Here is a 24,533-nt window from a genome sequence, read left to right as displayed (position 1 = left end):
GGCTAGAGCTCTACCACTTGAGTCTCAGCCCCACTTCTGGCTTTTTCTGCTTATGTGGTGCTGAAGAATTGAACCCAGGGCCTCATGCATGCAAGGCAAGCACTCTACCACTAAGCCACCTTCCCAGCCCCAACATGTAAATTTTAATACATAAACCAGGGAGATGGTTCTAGATAATATAGGAATTTTTCAACAGGTTAAGTAAGTGCTAACAAAAAGTCTCTACTTCTTGTGGGGGATCAGGTACAATCTCACTTTTTTGTCCAGACTGGCCTCAAACTGTGATCATCTAACATGGGGCCTTAGCACAGTTGGGATTCAGACATATCCCACCAAGCCTGGCCTATTTGTTGGCAAAAAGTCTTGGTAACTTTTTGCTTAAACCTCTATCTTTCTGATCTCTACTTCTCAAGTTGCTGAGATTATGGGTGTGAGCCACAGTACTCAGCCAAAACAATGTACATTTAATTCTACAATTAACCAGATCTTTCTTGAAATTCTGGTGTGAATAACTCTCAGAGACAACTTGGTCTTTAAATTTATTTTTAAAATATAGTTCAAACCCTTTTTCAATCATGAAATATCCAAACTGCAATCCATACTCCAAATATTTTCTGTACTAATGATGTCTTTTTAGGTATAGAATTAGAATCCAGTGTCATTATTATGCTGAGTAGTGAATCAAGATTTCTGACACAACTTTGAGAAGCTTAATAATCCTTTGGAATTCAAATAACAAGTGGTAGCATAAAAAAGCTTTCTAGGTGTTGAAGTTGATTCGTTTTGTGTTTTTATTTTGTCTGTTTTTTTTTAAATTTTTTTTTTTTGGGTCCGGTCGTGGGGCCTGAACTCTGGGCCTGGGCACTGTCCCTCAGCTCTTCATTTCAAGGCTAGCGCTCTACCACTTGAGCTACAGTGCCACTTCCGGCTTTTTTCTTTTTGCTTATGTGGTGCTGAGGAATGGAACCCAGGGCCTCAGGCATGCAAGGCAAGCGCTCTACCACCGAGCCACCTTCCCAGCCCGTCTGTTTGTTCTTTTGAGATTGGTTCTCACTATGTAGTCCAGGCTGGCTTTAAACTCACCATGTAGCCTGGGCTGGCCTCAAACTGGTGATCCTTTTGTGTCAGCCTCCTGGGTGCTAGGATGGTACCACTGTATCTAGTTTCTCCATGTGAAAATTGAAATACATACATTCCTCTATATAATTCTATCTTGTATCAAATACTGGGTCTATATCACTTTAAAATTTAAAATAAATAATTAAAAATCAGCAAGGTTTTGCTATTTAACCCTAAGATTTTAGCAATTAAAATGAATAATCTAGTAAAAAAATCAGTAATGTTACTATGAAAATATTATGTACATGGGAGTTGTGGAGTTTTTTTCCTTAGAGGTCAAACATAGGCTCATTTATTAATATCCCAGCACATACAGTGGAAAATAATAGGTAAGAAAAGATTACGGCGGTATGTAGAGAATGATTCTTCCTTTGAATATCATTTCCATGAGCAACAAAGCCTTAAATATTGTCAGGCTATGTGTAAAGAAAGCCAGGCAGAGAAAGAACAAAATTATAAAGCAGAAAGTAACAATGGCCCTGAATTTAAGACTGCAAGTATCTTATACCTTAGGCAGCATTTTAAGACTTTCCTTTGCCGCAGGAAAAGAACAGGAAGGAAAACATATGCCTTATGCCACTTTGTTCTGGTACATATTAACATACCTATTGTTGTTTCGACAATTTCGACAGTTAACACATTCCAGAGGGTCAATCTGAGGGACTGCTGTGTACACTCCTCCACCCTAGTCAGGAAGGAAATGAGAGAGAGAGAGAGAGAGAAAGAACACAAGCTGAATGTCATAGACCACTGGCCAATGAATCACAAATACATGTCCATAATCAATAAGTTCATGGTTCATTTTAGCCAACTCTCTGAGCAATGCTATGCTTCTTATTTATTCTTCACAATATTAAACTGTACTCCAAACACTTTACTACCCTATTTTTCACGCATTTCGGTCCTAGAGAAAGGCAAATAAACGAAGGGAGGAGGTTAGTCATTTCCCTTTAGAGGTTCAAATCTACTGGCTCCCAAAATACAGCACAGATCATAACCTCTTATTCATTTTTTTTTCTTTCTTAGCAGTCATGGAAAAATGTGATGTGATGCTAGTTGGGAGTGACAGGGCGTGAAGTCTGTTAGTATGATGTCACAAACTCATCTCATCTTCATTTTCCTGTAATTATTTCGATTAGTTCTGTTCACTTGACTACACTAAGGTTTAAGACATGTCATATTTTTCCAGATGGAGTTGATTCTCAGCCAGCAGTGACTTGGAGGGCAGTATTAATATTTTGCTGTTGCTTTTGGCGGAAACCGCCTAGCCATTAAAGAAAATGCCCAGATTAACACATACCTCATTGTAAAGTGCTCACTTGATATACAGAACGGCAAATATGAAGTTAAAACTTGAACTGGCCTCAGAGTCAAAGTTCTGCTTGCTGGTGACAAAGAGCAGAAGTGAATTTGATAAGGGTGTGAGAGTTGTCCCACTGCACCCTGACCAGAGGCAGGCCTTCAAGGTTAGGAAAAGTTCAGGCAATTGTTTTCCCTGGAATACTTTCCATTTCCATTCATCTCCTAACAACAGCCAGAATCGGAGCAAACCAAAAGACTGAAATTTGCTCTAGCATTTCTGATCCACGGAGAGAAAGAGTATTCCTATAGTATATGCAATCAGTGAGGGCAGGCTCTAAAGGCTCAGAGAATGAAGAATAAACCCATCTAGCAAGATGGTATATTTATTCCAGCCAGTGAAAGTTAATTCAATGATTTTAATGATCACTGGCACTTGAAAAAAAATGTCCTCATTTTCTCCCACCCAGGAGAGAAGAGTAAGAAAATGAATGGGTTAAAATCACAGATAAGTTCTAAAGTTATATACCTAATAGGGCAACGATTATTGAAATAGCAAGGCATTGTTCAGAAAACACAAAATTCTCTGTTCAAAACAAACATTAGTCTTATTTTGCCTTCTTATGAAACGGCATGTACTTATTCAAACCTTAATGCTTTCTCCCTGACCTTCTCTGATATGTTAGTAGTTTATAGACAGAATTGGTGACCAAAAAAAAAGATTAGAAAGTCTCCTCCACAAAATAATGAAACCATCATTCTCCTTTGGTGATGAAATACATTAAAGCAAATTAGATATTTTTTGTATAACATACAAAAACTCAGTCACATAAAAGCCATAGGTTTCTAGCTTTATGATATAAATCCTTCTATTACAGTTTTGTTTTCCTAAGGCAATATTTTCATAAAATTTATTATTATTATAAAATTACAAAATTTATTAAAATTGAGATTTAAAAAATCACCCTGTAAGCTTCTAATTGTGGGTGAAGGCAAGTTTCTCTGAAGTCAGAACAATGGCAGAAACTAAATGTTTAATTCAACCAACTAAACAAATTATCTATGATAAAAAAATAATGTGGGTTCACATCCAAAGAATATAATTAACTTCCTAGTTCAGAGAAACCTTAAACAGGTATAAGCCTAAAATATACTAGTTATTCTAGTCTCATTTCAAAATAAATAGTGAGTTATCTCTAAAATCAGGGAGTTTTTAAAGGGTTTACCTCTCCTTGTGGCAGCTAAAGAATACTACCATTCTAAAATTGCACAAAACCACTACAACAAAACACACTGTGAAAAACAAACTCAACACGTCTAGATGTCACAATCTGGTAGTTTACAGGGATGTTTTGCATGGTCTACATAACACTGCCAAAACTCTGGGTTTTAGGGTTGTCGCTCAATGGTACAACACTTGGCTACCATGTGGCCTGGCCTGGGTTTGACACTCAGTATAGGGGAAAAAAAAACAAAAACTGGGTTAGATCCCAGCATGTATACATCTGGTAATTTCACCTAGAATTATAGATGTTTTGAAGAATCAGAAAACATAATTATACTGGTCTTCCACCCTGATGGCAACAGTAGGTACTGCATTCTAGCTGCTTCTTTCATAGGGTAACAATATAGCATGCTGCTCTCTTCCAATGGTCTTGTTCTGGGCTGGGAAGGTGGCTCAGTGGTAGAGCGCTTGCCTTGCATGCCTGAGGCCCTGGGTTCGATTCCTCAGCACCACATAAGCAAAAAGAAAAAAGCCGGAAGTGGCGCTGTGGCTCTAGTGGTAGAGCGCTAGCCTTGAGCTGGAGAGCTGAGGGACAGCGCCCAGGCTCAGAGTTCAGGCCCCACAACTGGACCAAAAACAACAACAACAACAAAAAAAAAACAAACCAATGGTCTTGTTCCCAGCTTGCTGTAATCAAGTTTCCCCATCAGCCAGACTTCTCAGCATTTGGGTTTTTAGAATAAACTCCACATAAATAAAATGTCAAGCATCTGGTCTGGACTAGTGGTATTTCTTCTTCATCATGACAAGAACTCTGGACCCGTTTTTCACTGGGATTCCATTTTGATGTTAAATAATTAAAAAATTAGACACCAGGCTAACAAATATAACTATTACCTAATGAGAGCAGAATGATCAAGATTGCTCTGTTCAGGTGCTCATAGTGCTAAATACCATTTGCGTCCCTGTGAACCTGTAAGGTTTCTCCATTGAAAAAAGTCAAGTCTGCTGACCCTGTTCCGGTACCTTAGCACCGGAGGCAGAGCAAAGCTATTATTTATAATCAAGTTTCTTACATTCACTAGATGAGAATGTTCAAACTCCATGTGCGTTCTCGTTAGCGAGTTTGTGTGTGCAGAATAAAGCCCTCCATTTAAATTCCCATTCAGGATTCCATTGACTCCATTAGGGACCTTGTGGTGGAGATGGGAGCAGCCATTACTGAGGTTGCCATTGCCTAGGAAGCCTCCATGGACATTCCCATTGATCCGATTTGTGGGTGAGAGAGTGGTATATTCCACCATCTGTCCATTGATATCTGACCCTTGGTAGAGATATCCTGGTGGATCATATTCTGTTAAGAGAACAAAAGAAATACAAAGTCAAATACTGAAATAACCTCCTTGCTAAGGAAGTTCTATTAATGAAACCCCTAAGAAATTACAAATTACTTTTTTTAAAGCATTCTAGGGCTGGGAAGGTGGCTCAGTGGAAGAGTGCTTGCATAAGGCCCAGAAAAAGCTGGAAGTGGTACTGTGGCTCAGGTGGTTAGCTCTTCTTAACTGAAGAGCTGAGGGACAGCGCCCAGGCCCAGAGTTCAAGCCCCATGAGCAAAAAAAAAAAGAGAAGGCATTCTAAAAAATCTTCCAGCAGTTTTAATAAAGTTACTCTGGTTTTTTTTTTTCTTGACAATGGGGAGGAACCTTGAGTCTGTTATGACTGTTAATAGAAGAAAAATTAACCATAGAAAAACAGTCAATAGGGGCTGGGAAGGTGGCTCAGTGGTAGAGCGCATGCCTTGCATGCCAGAGGCCCTGGGTTCGATTCCTCAGCACCACATAAGCAAAAAGAAAAAAGCCGGAAGTGGCACTGTGGCTCAAGTGGTAGAGCGCTAGCCTTGAGCTGAAGAGCTGAGGGACAGCGCCCAGGCCCAGAGTTCAGGCCTCACGACTGGACCCCCCCCCCAAAAAAAAAAAACAGTCAGTATAGAATGAATAAACTGTAAGTAGATGATATCCAACTACTGGCAATGCTAAGAAAAAGTGCTTCAATCCCTACACACTTCAAAGAACTGACAAAAGACTCTGTTGAACAACTACGAAAGATTAGCTTTAGGTAGCATAGTTTGAGCAGCAATAAATGACACTTTTAAGTAAGAGGAGAGTGCCATGTTCATTCACTAATGACATGTTCAGGGAGCTCTCTAGTCATTACAACCCTCTGGAAGGTGGTGTGCTATCAAAGGCAAAGAACTAGTCTATTTCCTTATATTAAAAGCATTTAAATACATTCTGATTTCCAGAGGTACAACTATCAGATAGATAAGAAATCCTTTGGAAATTACAATACATAAAGTGTACAGGATTTGTTGTCAGGGTTCTGATAAATTCTTCAAAGGTATTAGCAACCACCATGTCTGGCCCTCCTCTATAGCTTCTCCTCCTCCTATGCTTTTCTTCAACAGGTGTGTAATTGTCAGAATATCTGCCTATCTTCTCCATTAGCTTACCTCCTTTGAGAGAGCAAGGCGCATTTTTACTTTATTTATCATCAAAGTCCAGCAAAGTGTCTGGACATACAGAAGAAAACCTTCCTGGAATGAGTGAACAATCTTACAGAAATTTTCCATTTAAAATCATATTTTCAGTGGAGGTGTGGCTCAGGCAATACAACATCAGCCAATGAGTGAAAGTATCAGAGACCAAGTTAGAGTCCCAGTCTCAAAAATCTTTTTAAAATCGTTTTTCAGATCTCTAAGAAGAACAACTTTAACTAGATTCATCTTGCTCAGGAAACAACATTAATACTTTTAATGATTCTCCTAATGATTCATTAAACAGTTATAAGCCTTTCAGCCTGACACCAACACCTCTCTTTCCATCTACCTTTTGGAAACATCACCAAAGCACAACACATCGCTATTTCTCTTGAACTATTAAACACATGTAGAACTGATAGAAGCCACTTCTGGCTTTCTCTTGCATTTCTCTTATTCCTTTATTCTGGGGTCAAAGGGAAACCAAATAACCTTCTCATTGAAGTAGGAAAAAAATCCCACCTTGATTTGACTATCCTACTATATAATAGTTGTGGTGACAGGAAAGGTAGATTATTAGTGTCAAAACAGTGCTAGCATGCCCCCTGCAAGCACACCTGTGTAGATACACTTGCAGAGCATACAGTGGATACAAGGACGGAACTGTTTGTTTTTCCAGCTGTGTCACTCAGGGACAGTAGCTTAGCAACATCTTCATTACTTTACTGTGTTCCTTTCCATCAGGCAATTTCTATCCCCTGTTAACCTTGACCAGATTCCACCAGCATGATGTTCCTAGGTGACTACAGAGCTCACACCTCAAGAACTCATCCACTTTGGTGGTCTGACAAAGCCAGACTGTCCCAGTACCAAGTCAGCTATTTACTTAGAGACCTGTTTAGTTGGGGCGTTTTAGTGTTTGTTTCTACTGGGCAATTTAATTTGATGCTCCACTTCCTTTGGCTGACAGAATTATTTTCAAGTTATTTCCTTGGAATGAAGAGTATCAGACAGGTTTCATACCATGGTCCCTAGTACAAGAAAGTGTTAGGGATCCATATTTATTCTGACAGTAAATTTTTTTTCTACTCCTCATTAGAAAATACAAGGTGATATTTATGAATGGCTCACTCTGTATGGCGTTCTGTTGGCGACTCTTCCACAAGCACATTGCAATGAAGACCATGAGAATGAGAACCATGACACCCAGCACACAGCCAACAATCAGGTACAACATGTCGCTGCTTCTGGCAGGGTTGGTTGCAGGCCCAATATTTCCTCCGCTTCCAGAGGAATTGGGAGGGGTACTCAAGTCCTTCACGGGATACTCAGAAGCTCCAGGAACACGTTTCACTAGTTAAGTATATAAAGAAAACCATGATGTCAGGATGAATACAGAGTCTGTGAGACAGTTTCCTCTCTGAAGGAGGTCTGGCGTAGGAATGTGAACCAGTCTGTTTACACTCCTTCCTGAGACGATCTGATCAACAATGACTCACAAAGATGGCTCCAAAGCTTAAAACTGGATGGTACCTTAGTTTTAGTCCACAGATTTTAGAGCAATAATAAGAGCAAAGAAACAATATACACTTGGTCTAACCCTAGTCTACTGCTTAACTGTATTTGTAGAGACTCCCAAGCAGCTGAAATAAAATAAGCAGCGGAATGAAATCTCTTTCCATCTGATACATTTCGTAGCAAGCCCCAGCATTACATATTCTAGACTCCTACTGTGTATTAAAATAACAACCAATAACAGAAGATATGGCTGTAAACTATCAGTACAACTATATATGATTCCCAAAACTGCATGTATAATATTTGGCATATTCCTCAAAGCCAAGACTTTTGAAGGTCACATATTTGGGCAACTGGGCAATTCAAATTCCAAAATCTACTTAACAAGTGGAACTCAAATCCTATTCTCTCTCTTCCCCAAATACATGTTCCTACTATTCTTCTACATGTTACTTGAAAGCTGCAGGGTGAGGTTCTAGCCTAGTCCCTGAAACCACACTGCTTAGATTTGAACTCAGCTCCATTTGCAACCAGCCATCTACTTTTTACCTCCATAAACCCCAGTTTTGACATTTGGGAAATGAGGACAGTAAAAAGAGTTCTATCAGCAGTATGTCTTCTCCCAAACTCATGTTGCAATCTAACTGTTGTTATGAAAGCCTTAAGAAGGGGACCTCAGAGAGGCTGGTTAAGTCATAACCACTCTAGACGATATGTCAGATTATAAAATTCTAAGGTCAAACCTAAGGAAATCAAAAAGTTTCTGAGGCAAATGGGTCTTCTACATCCCACATGAAAGAACATGATTACTCGTGAGTAAATCCTTTGGAATGATTCACTATTTATTCTTCATTCTTCCTTAATACTCATGTTAAGTTTTGTTAGTATCATAATTCTCAAAATCTCTGCAAGTAGTCAACAAATATTTCTACTCCCTTCATGGAGACAAAGAGAAGGAACATGATTTACTGAATCACAAAGAAATGAATGAAAAGGATTAGTTCTTATGCAGACAATTTTTCAGACATGTTCTAGAGTCGACACATTAAACTTCTATGGGTATAGTCTGAATGCACAAATCCAGCCAATGGTCCAAAGAAGAAATTTCCTTAGGGAGATACATCAACAGTCTGAAGAAGTAATGCAGAGATTAGAATTCCAGCTCTGGACTAGGAAGAAACCACAGATTCGCAACCTTCTGAAATTACCTTTTGTCTCACAGATCATCACGTTGCTGAACTCACTCTCTCCACCTTCATTAAAGCACTGCATTTTGATGTCATAAGAAGTTTCTGGCTGCAGATGACCAATCATGTGCCACTGCTTTGAACCTAGAAAAGAGAAATAAAACCCAGGCTTCACACATCACACAATGTAAATGACAAAGTCAAGGTAATTACTCCATAGGAACAACATCCATCATCATCTATGTAGTGTTGATGGGATAAAGACGTATTTCCTCTAAGCATTTTGTGTGTGTGTGTGTGTGTGTGTGTGTGTGTGTGTGTGCGTGTTGCTCAGAATCTACAAAAAAGCAAATTCCACTAGGAGACACTCAGCTTCTGCTCCCAGTGCTACAGAGCTCAGTGGGTCTTTGAGTCAGGGTCTCCCAGTCACATGAGTATATAACAGAACGATTCTGTTATCCGTGGCACACAGCCAACATTTCATTTAGAAACACTCCCAAACCGAGCACTCTCCATTTTCACTTCCATGGACTTGTGACCAACTTTCATAAACAGGGACAGTTTTTTTTGCCAGATTTAATTAACTCTTCAAGCACTCTTAATCCCCCTTCGAAAACAAGTCTTCAAACTGTTTCTACTGTTTCTTAGAAATTCAAGTATACCACCAGCTGATTTAAGAATTAATTAAAGAGGGAGAAAACAAAACAAAACCACACGCCTAAGTCAAATCTACTTGGCTGGCAGGAGCAGTATCACAGGCTCCTTTCTAATCCAACACAGACAAAAACATTTCAACCCCCTTTCCACATCACCAGCACAGAACCCCTCACTTACACCAACTCCTACTTTATAAGGGAGAAAAAAAATCTGCTTGTTTGAGGATCAAGGGTCTCTACGAGGCTCAAGAAGGGAGGAATTCTATGCCTCATTTATAAAATGTTAAAAGATCCTCCTCCCACCACCATTTTTTTTTAAATTAAAAAACTGGTTGAAACCAGTATAGGCCTATTTCTAAAAATCCTTCCCCCAAAGACTTCTATTTTTACTCTAGCCTTAGGTCTTTCCTAACCTGGTCCTACACTCACCTACTATACACATGCTCTTGAATAATTACTCCACTAGACTTGAAGTTTTCCTTTCATAGTACTAATAAAAATGAAATTTAAACTAGGCTTCTGATCTGTTACCAAGAGAAAATAGTTAAATATATATATGTATACATATATACATATATATATATAGTCAGATTCATATTCCAGTGTTATAACAATTCTTCTAGTGGGTAAAATTGCAGTATATATCAGCCAAGAGAAGACATCAATAAATAAAACAACTAAGTACATTACTAGGCTTAAAAGCAATTAATCCACATATAGCTTCTGCTAAACAAGCAATTATTTCCCCAAAGGACATTCTAGAAAAAGGTCTTACCACAGAAAGAACCAAAAGTACAGATGTAAAACAACATAATGAGCTTTCTTATTTTGACTCATTTGGAACCTTTTAACTTTATATGATAAAAGTATTCAACACAAAAGCATTGGTAGGCTGGAAACATTTATTGTTTACCTAAACATAGGACTTAATTTAGAAGATGGAATAACTTAAATAACTGTTCTTTTACTGCATTCTTTTATAACTGTTTCATTTTTTTGAAAGTTATAATTTGGAATCAAGACATATAAGTATACTAAAAACTTTAAAAAATATTTTAGGTACAAAGAATGAATATTTTTGCTCCTAGGAATAGACCAATAGTTTCAACTGCCACAAAAAGAATTTCAAATGCATAAACGTGAAAATAAGGAATAAGCAAATTATACAGCACAGTGAAACCGACTTAAACATCTTAACTACTCAGCGTATTACATTTGTAAACACGTTCCCTGTGAATCACAGGCAAAATTCACATCTGTAGACACTACTACTAGATACAACAGGACTGTTACATGAATTTTCAAGTCCCAAGCTCAGTATTCAAATCACAGGTGTTAAAAGTTCAAAGATTTTCCTAGACAACATAGTTTAAAGACTGTTTATAAGTGGTAAACCCTAGAGAGTATAACTAGGAAGGGGTGGGGGGAGAGACAGACAAAGAGACAACAAATGAGACGGTTATTTGTTTTATTTATGTTCACCTTGTTTAGAACCATTTTATGACAAATGTTTAACTACTGCCAACATTTAAAAAATATTCTGACACCTTCACTTCTTTTAAGTCAGGTAAACTAAAATGAAGACTTGTATAGGGCTAAAATGCAGCCCAGTCATAAAAATTACTTTTCCATTTCCTTTTAATTTTATTTTTTCTATTTTAAAAAATACATTATTTATTTTATTATTAGTGTATGGATATTACTTGTACAAAGGGTTTTCACCATGTTATTTCCATACATGTATATATAATGTACTTTGACCCAATTTATGGTGTTCCCATGTCCCTTTCATGTTCCTTCTAGTCATTTCTCTGGCTCAAGACCTTGATTTTTTTTTTATTGTGAAAATATTGTACAGAGGGGTTACAATTACATGGGCAAGATAATGAGTACATTTCTTATCAAGCATTGTAGCCTCCTCTTTTGTTTCCCCTTCCCATCCCATCCCATCCTCCCCCACTCCCCCAACCGTTCCCACCCCCCACCAAAGTTGTAAAGTTTGTTTTCGACATAACGACTTGTACATCTCATTGTTGCAATGGGTCCACCTGTATCCCTATTTAAATGATTTGTTTTTTCCCTTCCCCTCCACAAATTATAACAACATCAAATACAGTGAAAGCAGGGGTTATACCGTGGAGGAGGGACATACAAAGCAACAAAGAAATAATCTTATAAATGTGTTAGAAACAATCACCTGAAAGAAAAAAAAAACATTTGAATACATATCTTAGGGTTCATTTCCCTAACATCACCTTATCTGACCTTTTCTGCTTGACTCAGACATATACTAGTTATTGCAAATAAGGGAAACCATGGACCTTGATTTTTTTTTTTTTTTTTTTGTCGGTCGTGGGGCTTGAACTCTGGGCCTGGGCGCTGTCCCTCAGCTCTTCAGCTCAAGGCGAGCGCTCTACCACTTGAGCTACAGCATCACTTCCGGTTTTCTGGTGGTTTATTGGAGATAGGAGTCTCACGGTCTCTCCTGCCCGGGCTGGCTTTGAACCGCGATCCTCAGATCTCAGCCTCCTGAGTAGCTAGGATTATAGGCTTGAGCCAACAGTGCCCAGCATGGACCTTGATTTTTAAGAGCACAAAATAACTTACTCATTAAAAATTATGGCAGGAGAGAAGCAACTCTTACCCCATTCAAAACTATTTACTGAATACCTACTATGTCCCCAGTATAAAAACTGAGATCATAAACTTTTCACACTACAAAAATTATTCCATTGACTAAACATGAAAAAAAACCCTAAAATAAACAAAAAAACCCATAATACTTAGGAAAATATGGCACAGCATATTTAAGGTAAATTATTTTAACAAAAACCAAATGAGGTATGTGATGTCAACAAGTCATATGGAAACTTATCTTGGCCCACAGCAACTTTTTGACATGATCTATTACATTTTTTTTCCCCAGCTGGAAACTAACCCAGGGCCTCCCACATGCTGAGCACTGCTCTACCACCGAGCTACACACTCAGCCAAGACATGGAATATTTCAAAGAAGTAGAATCTTGGAGTGAATAAAAGACCTTGGAGGGTATCTTTCTTTCAAAGCAAGAATCTCATCCAAACTATTACTAAGAATTACACATCTAGCTTCTACTGAACACTTCCAAAATTAGAATCTATTGCTCTGTGAGGAAACCTAGATATCTATGTTAGAAATTTCTTCTTTCCATTATTTCCTTGTACCTTTCTCCAATGGATTTAGCTCCTCTTCCACATAACTGTCCTTAAATATTTGAAGACAGCTATTTTGTTTCTGTTGTCTTTTTTCCACCCTGATCATTACTAGACATTACACTGCTCTTTCGGGACTCCAATCAGATTCATTCATTCATCCACTCATTCATTCATTCAATGCTGAACATCTCACCATTAAAGAGGATGGGGATGCAGTAGCGGAAAAGAAAAAAGTTCTAGGCCCACAGGAAGTGAACACAAGAAGGAGAGACAATAGTTAAGTAAAGAATTTCAAGTATTCACTCTCATACATTTGATTCTACAAAGTAAACAAAAAGGGCTCGCTTTTGGGTGGAACTTCAGGGAAAATTTGTCTAAGGAAGTGACATTTAAGCCCTCAAAAGAACTAAATGGTCGTACCTAGATAAAATGTTAGGAGAGGGGTACAGTAAGTGCCAGGAACTACTATGTACCAAGGTCTTGAGGTAGAAAAGCAAAAACAAAAACAAAACAACAATGTAATCTTGGTACAGGAGGAATCTGAAAGAAAACTGGTATAACCAGTCCCCAATGAGGAAGGTGCAGGAGATGCAGCTGGGGGATGGGGAGGCGGGGATAATAAGGGCCAGCTAGGATGCAGAGTCATTGGACCATATGCAAAACTCTGGATTATAAATGGGGATCATGTCTGTAATACTAGCAACTCAGGAGACTGAGATCTGAGGATCAAAATTTATAGCCAGCAGGAAATATATAGCCAGGACTTTTCTGGAAAGTCCATGAAACTCTTATCTCCAATTAAATATCAAAAAGCTAGAAGTGGAGCTGTGGGTTCAAGTGGTAGAGCACTAGGAGAAAAGTTCAGGAACAGTGCCCAGACCCCTGAGTTCAAGCCCCATGACCGGCATGAAAAAAAATAAAGAATAAATTCTGGATTCTATTTTAAATGCAGTAGAAATCACCTTTTGCTATCTTGAATGCTTTCTTTATTCTCTACAAGAGATTCTAATTTCTACCATAGATGTCAAGGAAAACAGTTTTAATGAGATATTACTGTTAATCATATCTAGAAGTTCAAATTAAGTTTTAAACTTAGCTCATTGGTCATTTAAAGATGACAGAAACCAGGACTGGTCGGTGAATGAAGTCATATAGTCAATGTACATATGTGAAAATAAAACTAGGGAACCTGAGGAGATGGAAAGGGTTGGGACCGATGGAGGAGAATGATGCATAGGGTGACACTGATCAAAATACATTGCCCTTATACAGCGACAGGTTGAAGTGAAACCCTTTGCACAACTATAAAAATGAAATTGAAAAGAAAAAAGAAATCCAAACATTTTTCAGACGGACTTCTGATGAAGCATACTGACCCTTCTTCCCATACTTTTGTAAATGTCTCTATGACAAAAATGTAGGCTAATACTACAGTTAAACTGGAAACAAACTTGGCTTTCTTTGAGACAAACTCAATAGGGTTAATGCATATAGCATTTCATTCCCCCCCCCGCCTCTTTATCTTAGCTGTGATGATGTATTTCATAATGCTTACAAACCCTGTTCTCCAGAGCCCCTTTGTGAGGATCCCTGCTTGCTGAGGGGACTCACCTTCAACCACATCCCTCTTGTAGTCACTGTCATTGTCACTGTCCGTTGGTCGGTAGTAGATATAAAATCCTTGAATGGGAGTGTTATTATTACTTGATGGAATGTACTAAAAAACAGAAGTAAAAACTTGTCAAAACAAAAACTGTACTCACTACCTGACTCATGTAATTGTAATCCCTCTATACATCACCTGTATAAGAATAATAAATTAATTATAAGAAATTTTTTTTAAAACCCAAAAGAAATAATATTTTTTCTATAGTGACATGGTCCTAGCTTCATTTTGCAAGCATATTTAATGGCCATTTTTAACTTCATTCAAAGATATTTAAGGGTATTAAGGGCATTTTCTTTTACTGCACGGTTAAACAAAAATAAAGAAGTATTTTTGTGAATAAATAAAATACTAGAGTATATACTTTACTAGCTTCAAAGAAAAACATCTACTTGGTTCATAATGAATAAGCCACAAAATGGCAATTAAGTTAACAGCATTTGGATAAGAGTAGAGGAAACAATAATTGTATTTTTTAACCTGCCCCCTTTTAAACATGTGCTTTTGGATAAATTGATACCCTTCTACTTTAGCTCAATGAAAAGTTCAATAATTGGTTGTTCATAGTATCATTTCATGGGAGAATATGAAGTTGTTGATGTGACCAAGCCAGAAAGAATTTTCATTAGAAAACAAGTTTACGTACCGTCCATTTCAGCATGATCTGGGTATCACTGACAGCCTCTGTGTATGCAATGTGCGGTCCAGTTATGGGGCGGTTGGAAAAACGATTGGGGAAACCAGCCACCTGGTAAGGCCGGGATGCTGAACTCCGAAAACTCTCACCGTAATGGTTGATAGCAATGACCCTAAATTTGTATGTTGAACCTTTAGGAGGAAAACAAACACACACAAAACCCCTCACATTATTATAAAAAGCTATAATCATGACTGGTGATACAGCTCCATGATAGAGCACTTGCCTGGCATGTGCATGGTCTCAGATTTGATTGTTAGCATAGGAAAAAAGAAAGAAGCTATACCATGATATATGATGGTAGGATATTAAACTATGATGATTATGTTTATATTTCTCTTACATATTCTCCTACAGCCAATGGATTTGAACCTACTTGCTAACTTCAATCAACTGGGAGTAGCTGTTCAATGCTTTGTGTTCAAGACCTTAAAGGAAATATATGCTATGTAAGATGAATGGTACGCATGGAAGGCGCAGGGAGAGAACAGGAAAGAGATCATTCATTCTTTTTGCTATTCCATTCCAAATCATAATTTGAAGTAGTTTGAAGTATCTGTCTCTAAAACTAGATTCTTTTCACTTTGAAAGAAACAACTGGAGTGAAGTTTAATGTGTTGAATACATGTATCAAGAGGTACAGCAAGGGTGGTAGCAGTCACCATCCTGATTCCAAAGAGGACTGTGAGGAATCAGATTTGAACGATAACACAAGGAATTAATTCGGCTTAGACATTAAGAACTAAAGAAAGGCTACAGACAATTCGTGAAAAATCTAAAGAATAAATTAAAAATACTAAAGGAAGTTTCCTTGTCACTAGGCTTCTGAAGACATTGTCTGTCGATATCATGTTACTTCATTTCACCTACATTTAAAACTTCTGCCTTCATTCTCCCACCATACCTAGGCATTCCCATGTTTCTCTTGTTATCTGGTTACCTGGCTAGAAAAACACAGGCCTTGGCTAGTAGCATACAAACCTAAGTCCAGAAACAAACTTTAGGATCTTCTGCTAAAATAAAACTTATAGAGCCAACAAGTATTAAGTGCATCCTTTCTCTAAGACAAAGCACTGGCTCAACTGCTGAGAATCAAATAGTTATAGCCAAATAACCATTTTTCTCTTAAAATGTTCTAGGACAACATATTTGCGCGCGCGCACACACACACACACACACAAAGATGTTCACCATGTAACTGCAAATATGTAGACGTAATTTAAAATCTAGAAATGAAGAACAGTTTAGGATAAGGTTGTAGCTTAATGGTAGAAAGCTTGCCTAGCCTTCACTAAGACCCTGGGATCAAAACCCAGCACCTCCGCAAAAAAAAAAAAAATCATGGTTAAAGTAGACATGTAACTATTAAAGACTGAGTTTTTGAAGCATTTTAAATGATCTGGAAAATACATATGATATAATGGTGGGGACACAGTCATAGTCAATGTACATTATGTAAAAGTTGAACTATGTAACTTGGGGGAGAATGATAGAAGGGATGGCATTGATCAAGATGCACTGTACTCATGATCTCACTTGTAGAATTACAACCTCTTTGTACAACTATTAGGATAAATTAAAAAAAAATAAAAACAATAGTTTTCATGGCATGATTTCCTGGGTATACTAAAGGGTTAAAAGAAATATACCAAAATATATAAAGGCTAATTGGTCTAGAAAGGTGAATTTCAGATGACTTAGTCTCTTCATCATATTTTAGTTTCAAATTTTTATGTAATAAACATTACTTTCTTTAACAAGTAGGAAAAGAAATAAGGCCATTAAAATATGCAACTAAAGTTAGCACTGACAGTTAACATTTTAAAAAGGAAAGAAGAAAGGAAATGTTTGTGTATCTCTACCTGGTTCTAAACTACGAACTTCCACAGAGAGCTTGGAAGGCGGGATATCTTCAGCTGCCACCAGCCAATCGCTGGTCCTCATCCGTTTATATTCGACCTTGAAGGCGGTGATTGGAGAACCGCCATTTGCCCGGGGAATCCAAGTGACATAGACTGAGGTCTCAGATGCAGTGGAGATTGTGGGTCGATCTGGTGCCTCTGGAACTGAAAACACAAATGCATTGTTTTCACATAACTCACAATGTCGGAGGGAAGAAGACTGAAATGCACCTTAAGGGCTAAATCCCAAAGCTTGTGTTATTCGTGGTTCCTCACCAAACATTTTTCCAGAGGTAATAATATTTGACTCTCTTCCTGTCCTCTGTTGAAAACTAATGGGGAAATGTAATCAAAACACAGGAAATGCAAGGAAGGAAAAGTCAAATGATTTAGAGACTTGATAATTAGCTCTGAAAGACAGAACGTTAATGACTGTGGTAATTAATGACTATGCTCTTTTGGAGTCAAGATTAAAACAATGTGTCAGTATGATTTGGTGCTTCCAATCTGATTTTGCTTATAGTTGTAATAAATTCTTGCAGTTATGTGTTATCTTATTTAAATGTTTTTCTTTGTCCCAACTACATAAAACTCATTTCGCAATCTGTTGATTATTAACTTAGCCATTACTATTATATCCTACTTCAATATACTTCAAGGATATGGGAATTATTAGTCCAAAATATAGATGGCAAGCAATAAGATAACATTTGTCTGATTAAAATTATTATTATTATTATTATTATTTTTGGTCAGTCGTGGGGCTTGAACTCTGGGCCTGGGCGCTGTCCCTCAGCTCTTCAGCTCAAGGTAAGCACTCTACCACTTGAGCCACAGCGCCACTTCTGGCTTTTTCTGTTTATGTGGTGCTGAGCAATCAAACCTCATGCATGCAAGGCAAGCACTCTACTACTGAGCCACCTTCCCAGCCCTAAAATTAATATTGATACTAAAGGGAGGAGAGAATGTGCTCGGGATGAAAGCAAGAAGACAGGAAAGGCAGGAAAGATGATCCACATGACTACATAGGAAAAATCTGAGTTAGGGAACTTGCTTTAGTTAGCAACTTGAAGGGGAAGAGATGCTACAGTGTTCAAATTGGAGTGGCAGGTGGGAACATCAGGAGTAAACTCTCTGAGATCACATATTCAACAACTCTTGCTGATCAAGCAATATGGCTTCCCACTTGGTTGCTGAAAGGAAAAAAGGCTGACCCACAGGACTGTTACATTGCAAGCTAGTAATCTGCCATTCTAGTTTGCCTTACTCCCTAGTGAGTTCTGTAAATGTGAGCTGGTTCTCAAAAGGCTGATGATCCTTTGGTGTGCTGGCAATTGACCTCTAAAGCTGGAACAGGAAGAGCCAACCTGGGCCACAGTGATCTGGCTTTTGTGAAGCCACTAGAAGGAGCTTTGCCTGTATCTAAGCCTTGTTTCTTAAGCAACATGCTTTGATCTCAATATCTCTTCAATTCTCATTATAAACATATTAGAAAGACGGAAATGATGGTGAACAAAGTACTCAGACGAAGAAAACTGAGGTGCAAACTGCTTAGAGGATGTATTCAAAACAGGTAACTGTGATACTTACTGCATTCCTTTCAATTAGAAAGCAATGGAAACAGAATAAATAGAACTGTTAGTGCATCTCTTTTTAAAACCAAATGAGTTCCTTTGAGCAAGAAAGCCAAGCAAGAATACAAGGCCCTGAGTTCAAGCCCCAGGACAAGCACACGCGCGCGCGCGCGCACACACACACACACAAATACTTTTAAATCATACAAAGCATATTAATTCTAGAACTAGTAAATGTGGAATTTAAATACAAAAAAAGAAGTCCTGAAATTTCGACTGCTCTAGCATTTAAAATCCATACAGCTTACTAGATAGTGTCATGTGAGTGAATGGGACATGTACTCTTCAGCAAAGTAATTTATCATTGGTATTAACATATATTCTGATGAAGTCACACACAGGCAAAGTTGGAATTCAAAATATAAACTTAGTTTTCTTGTCAAAGAGGAGACAGAAAAACACTTTTAAAAAATGATTGTGAAAGACTTAGTAGCAGAACATTTTGAATCTGAATTTATTATGTTAAATACTGTGACTGAGTTGCCAACGTTGAAATCCAGGACATTAAAAATGGTTGAAAAGGACTACAAGAGGTATCTGACAGGATGCAATTTAAATAGCAAACATCCTCTTCTATCCTATCTCCCTGAAGTCTGAAACCTTGAAACAGGGCCTTTATACTTATAAAGAAACAAGATGAATAAAATGAAGACTCTTTTCTTTACCTCCACTGTGCCTAGAGGAATCGGTAAGAACTACTCCAAAATTGTTGTTTGCAACCTCTGAAATGACAGGATGTTTAGGGATGCCCATGGGTGGAGAGGAGGCCTGGGTGTTTTTTGCTGATGGTGTTTTTTCTTTAAAAAAAAAAAAAAAGAAAGAAAAGTTGAAAACCAAAATGGCAACATAAGCCTAGATATGTAAAGTTAAAATAAAGAGTCATTTATAGACAGATAGAATTCACCAGCATCTAAATCAACTAACTACACTTAAATACTTACCTGAACTTTGGAACTGACAAAAAAAATCACTTCAGCTTTTTTCTAGTATCTTTAGGGGAAAGGCAAAAATGTGCCTTTCTTCATCATACCAACTTTTGTTCATATGTGGAAAAGGAAAATGACTAGAGTGAAGGTTTCCAATGAGCTCATTTTCCTTTACTGTATAAATTCTAAAACAGCATTCATTACTAAAGTGTTTCTCTTAAGCATTTTCAAAAAATGTCACATTAAGCTTTAATATTTCTATAGGCAAAAAGTGAAATTGGACAATTTTTAAAACAGAAATATACCTATTCAGTATTTATAGGTCAGATTTTATTAATAACTAATGACTGATGGTGGAAATTATCTAAAGATGCACTGGAAATTGCAAGCACTCATTATTTCCTGGTCAGATTTACAGATTTAGCATTGGATAAAAGGGTCTTAAGTCATTAGATAATTTCTTCTCATTCCACAGACCTCTTCTATTACAGTGTCAAACTAAAATACTCTTCTAGCTGGTTCCCATCTCCACCCACCAAAGCGGTTTGATTTTGTTCATTTCCCACCAAGCTTCAATAGCCTCTTCAATTCCGCCTCCCTCACAGGCTTGCCCACAGGAAAATCCTTTTAGAAGTTTCTCAAAGTGCTTATTATATTCCTATATCCACCAGTACCACACTCTCCTATTAGAATACACAGGTGTCCATGTCACACTTTGCTCAGATGCTCCAGCTGTCCTAGCTCACTCAGAGGCTCTGCTAAGGTCTTTACAAGGTCCACAGTGTATGATGTGACTATCTACCCTCTCACCCCCTCCTTCCAATACTCCTCCTTGACAGCTCCCCACTTACCTTGCTCCCACCACAGTGGCCGCAATAGCGTTCCTAGGTTATACATTAAGAACACACTGCTTTGAAGCCTTGGTATTTGCTGTCTTCTGCTGGGGACATTCTATCCCTGAACAGCCATATGGCTCTCTTCTTCCCCTGCTGTATATCTGCTCAGTTGGACACTGGGACTTCCCTGCCCACCTGCTCAAAAGGCAGCAATGCCTGAGACATTTCCTATATCCTTCTCCTAATTTATTTTTCTTAACACTGTCTGCTAGTATACATATAACAAAGGCTTACATGTCTCCCACATAGAATGTGAGCTCCATAAGAGTTTTGTCTATTCTGTGTACTTTGTGATAAAACCTGGAAAGTATTCAGTTAATACAAGAACCGTATTAAAGTTTCTCTTGGAGTTGGTTTCCAAGTGTACTTCTTACCTTCCTCATCAAAGTAGGTTTATTACCTAAGAATCTCTAGTATCCAAAAGCATTGTTAACCATCTTAACATCAGTACAGGCATCGACTGATGGAAGATGATACTCACCTTTGCTGGTCCGGAAAGTAAGCATGGCGGGCTGTCCTTCACCTGCTGCACTTCTTGCCACCATCAACACTTCATAAAGACTCGATGGCTCCAGTTCTGTTAGATGCAGCTCATTTTCACTACCTGGGACCCGAACTGTGTGCCAGCTTCCCACTGCACCAGCACCATCCTCCAGCTGCTCAAGAGAAACCCCAGAACAGGGGGAGATGGAGGGAAGCTTAGAAAGATTCCTTTTCAAAGATGAGCTGGGGGTGGTGGCACCTACCCATCAGCGTAGTTACAATGGGAAGCCTAAAATAGGCAGATTGCAGCCCAGATTATATATGCCTAGACAGGAAGTGTGGCTCAGCTTACCTGCCTGGTAAGCTGAGACCCTGAGTTCCACATTAACACTCCCCCACCCTCCCCAAACTAGAATTCAGTTAATTCTAGAAAAGTTTTAAAATGTGACATATCATTGCAAATAAGAGACACAATGGACAAACAGAAGGAACAAGAACCCAATAATGAGTAAAAGAGGAGGCATTACCTTTCGATACTTTACAAAATAGGCATTGATGGGGAGTCCGCCATCCTTCCCTGCCCTCCACACCAAATTGTATGTGTCTGGTGTGTGGGTCTGTGGGGGGCTCAGTATGATGGGAGCATCAGGAACAGAAACGCCAGTAGCATTTTTCTCTGATGATCCCACTGCACTGGAATGGATGTTCCCTGGAAATGAGCTCAGGAAGGCAGAATCAGAGCCATCTCTTTGGTCTCTTTCATCATTTTGGGAAGCTTCAGAAGGTTCAACTGTTGCTGCTTTTGTATTTGTTTCAAAAGGAACTGGAGAGACAGAGGAAAGAAAGAGGGAGAGAAATTGAAGAAACTCTATTTCATATCTTCTACCCAGATGGTTTAGATAGGAGTGTCCATGCTGGTTTTATAAGCACAACATGAGCCCTGGAAGTTTAAATAGCTAACACTGAAGTGCATCACTCACAGCAGCATCCAAACCTTTCTCACACGGTGCTCCTCAGGGAGACAGGAAAAGGACTTAGAAAACCAGTTAGAGCATGCAGTAATTGAGTAGCTTAAAGGTTTTTATTTTTTCTGTGCTTTCTAGAGCAAGAACCATGTCAGGAGAGTGAGGTTTTTTAAGTCAATTTTTTTAATTACCACATATTAATTGTAAAAAGGGGGTTCATTGTTCAGGAGATCTTAAGTTGAGGAACAGCAACCTGAACTTCCAGCTAGTAAGTAAAACACAATGGGTACTACATGCCATGGTGAACCACTTGACAGAGGTAGTAGGAACATAGTCAAGAATTACCATTCAATGACTACCAATTGGGTAGTCAGTCTCCAAAGATACCTCCTAAGAATTCACACTCTTAGAAAATCCAGAATCTAGACTTAGGCCTTAAGAAGACCTAATTCTTGCACTTCTATTTGTGCTCTGGGAATCTGACCACCCCATAGACATGACCCAGCTGGTCATGGGTACAGATTATCAAGAAAGAGAGTTCAGTTGCCACAACGGTGCCACAAGGGACTGAAGCTATTGTGCTATTCTTAGTGCTAAGCAACCTGTGGAATTACTGACCTCAAGCAAGGCCAGAAGAAGGAAGTTGTATCTAGTAAACCTTCAGGATCACAGGAAAAGATAAAGAGGTTATGGTTTAAGTCACTAATCTTTTGAGTAGTCAGCATTCAGTTCTAGTTACCCTACCTCCAAAGACATCTACACAATGATCTACCTTCAAGGAAAGTGGGGTAGGGGTGGGGGTGCATGGGAATCAAAGCTAACAAGAGTAGCTGAGAAAATGGTGTGGCTTACATACCAAAGATGACAGGGCCTATTCCCAAGTCCCTCCCCTACCCCCTGCCAGAATTGAAAGATGGTGAAGAAACTGCTGGGGTATAGATGGAAGTCAAGCAGCTTGCTCCACGAGCTCTAACTTACCTCAGACAGCATACTGCGTATGCAGAGCAAGGTAACAATAACTTATTTGCATTGAAAACAGGTTCATATATCCAAAAAAATTACTGAGCAAATATTTTGTGTCAAGCATGGTGCAAGTTGTTTAATAAGCATAATCTCATTTAATTCCCAAAACAACACTCTTAGGTAGAGAGTAATATGTCTTCCCACTTCACAGATGAGGAAATTAGGGTTCCAGAACATTCAGTGACAACAGCTGTGAGAAGAATGTTAATAGCTCTGCCATGAATAAAAGAAGGAGAACAATTGTGAAAACAAATACTGTGCCAGCATTAATAAAACCCAAGGACTGACAGCTCAGTCTCTCTACCACTATTAGTTCTGGCAATGCAAAGGTCTCCTATTATCCACCCCTCTGAGGAAGAAGTAAAAGGAAGAAACAATGAGGTCAGATTCCTGGTAAAAGGTGGGTGTGATTTTTGGGAGAACTACTGCCCAACAAAAACCAGATGCACAGAGGTCAGTTTTCTGTTAGTTTGAAAGAGAGAAAGTCTCAGAAGCATCCTCTATCAAAGAAAACATGAAGCTAGTGAGAAAAATAATGCGGAAGAGAAGGAATTAAGTTCACTGAGACAACTTGAAAATATTGCTCCTGGAACGGGCGTGTTTACCCAGTGAGTCAGACATGGAGCGAATGTTCGGGCTGATCTGATGCCTGCTAATGCAGAGCGTGGACGCTCACCACTGGGGAGTCCCAGTCTGGGGCCTGAGGAAGAGGGGAAGGTACTTTGTGTCATTCATAGTGATACCTGGCCACAGAAGGTTCCATGCCACATGCCTCAGGTTACACGGAGGTGTAAGAAAATTTTCATTCAATAGACTGTCTACTGCAAGAGCATTAAAACTTCATCTCAGCTGGGCACCAGTGGCTCACAGCTGTAATCCTAACTACTCCAAAGGCTGGGATCAAAGGATGGTAGTTTGCAGGCAGCTCAAACAGGAAAGTCCATGAGACTCTTAAATTAACCAGCAAAAAGCTGGAAGTGGAGGTGAGGCTCAAGAGGTAGAGTGCCAGCCATGAGTGAAAAAGCCAAGCAAGAGTTCAAGGCCCTGGATTGAAGCCCTAGTACCAGCTTGAAAACAACAATCACAATAAATGCACTCCATTTCTATTATTCTAGGTGCAATGCAACCTTTCAATGACAACTTTTAAAAAAAAAAAAAAAAAAAAGAGAGTCAATTAATTGCTACTCTTCCAATCTGAGTCCTCACAAGATAACCAGATACCATTCTAAAGGTTTTACCAGCACATGTACTCTTCAATTTATGGTGATGTGACATCCCAAAAAACGCATCATAAATTGAAAATGTTGTTGAGAATGCATCTACTAATCCTAAACTACTGAGCATTGTCACGTAGCCACACAGTACACTGCCCCTTCTGGTACAATGGCTGTCTGGGAGCTGGGGGTCACAGCCCCTGCCCAGTATCGCAAGGGAGAATCACAGCTCTTCTCATTAGCACAGGGAAAGATCAAAATTCATGACATGGTATGAGTATCACTTTCCCACCATTGTTTCATGTCACAAATGGAGAAGTCGAAGCACTGTTAAGTTGAACTTTCAAAAGTAGCTTCCTATGTTTCATTCCAACTTATCTACAAAACAACACT

At 38.7% G+C, this 24,533-nt stretch overlaps 1 protein-coding gene across 1 annotated transcript in view; it reads right to left on the bottom strand.

Moving 5' to 3' along the window:
* Cdon (cell adhesion associated, oncogene regulated) overlaps positions 1-24,533 on the bottom strand; it is an 83,584-nt gene that overhangs the window by 9,327 nt on the left and 49,724 nt on the right. The window contains exons 9-18 of the mRNA XM_042674955.1: positions 21,466-21,761; positions 20,937-21,111; positions 19,299-19,430; positions 16,961-17,164; positions 15,048-15,229; positions 14,347-14,452; positions 8,906-9,028; positions 7,311-7,532; positions 4,720-4,997; positions 1,725-1,804 (exon numbers count right to left, since the gene is read on the bottom strand). Coding sequence (XP_042530889.1) covers positions 1,725-1,804; positions 4,720-4,997; positions 7,311-7,532; positions 8,906-9,028; positions 14,347-14,452; positions 15,048-15,229; positions 16,961-17,164; positions 19,299-19,430; positions 20,937-21,111; positions 21,466-21,761 — 1,798 coding nt within the window. The remainder of the gene's footprint in view (positions 1-1,724; positions 1,805-4,719; positions 4,998-7,310; positions 7,533-8,905; positions 9,029-14,346; positions 14,453-15,047; positions 15,230-16,960; positions 17,165-19,298; positions 19,431-20,936; positions 21,112-21,465; positions 21,762-24,533) is intronic.

The sequence above is a fragment of the Dipodomys spectabilis genome, unplaced genomic scaffold (assembly GCF_019054845.1).
Source record: "Dipodomys spectabilis isolate Male_0828 unplaced genomic scaffold, ASM1905484v1 ptg000023l, whole genome shotgun sequence".
Classification (NCBI taxonomy): Eukaryota; Metazoa; Chordata; class Mammalia; order Rodentia; family Heteromyidae; genus Dipodomys; species Dipodomys spectabilis.
Note: the sequence above shows the minus strand (reverse complement) of the source record. Positions and strands in the feature narration are given on the sequence as shown.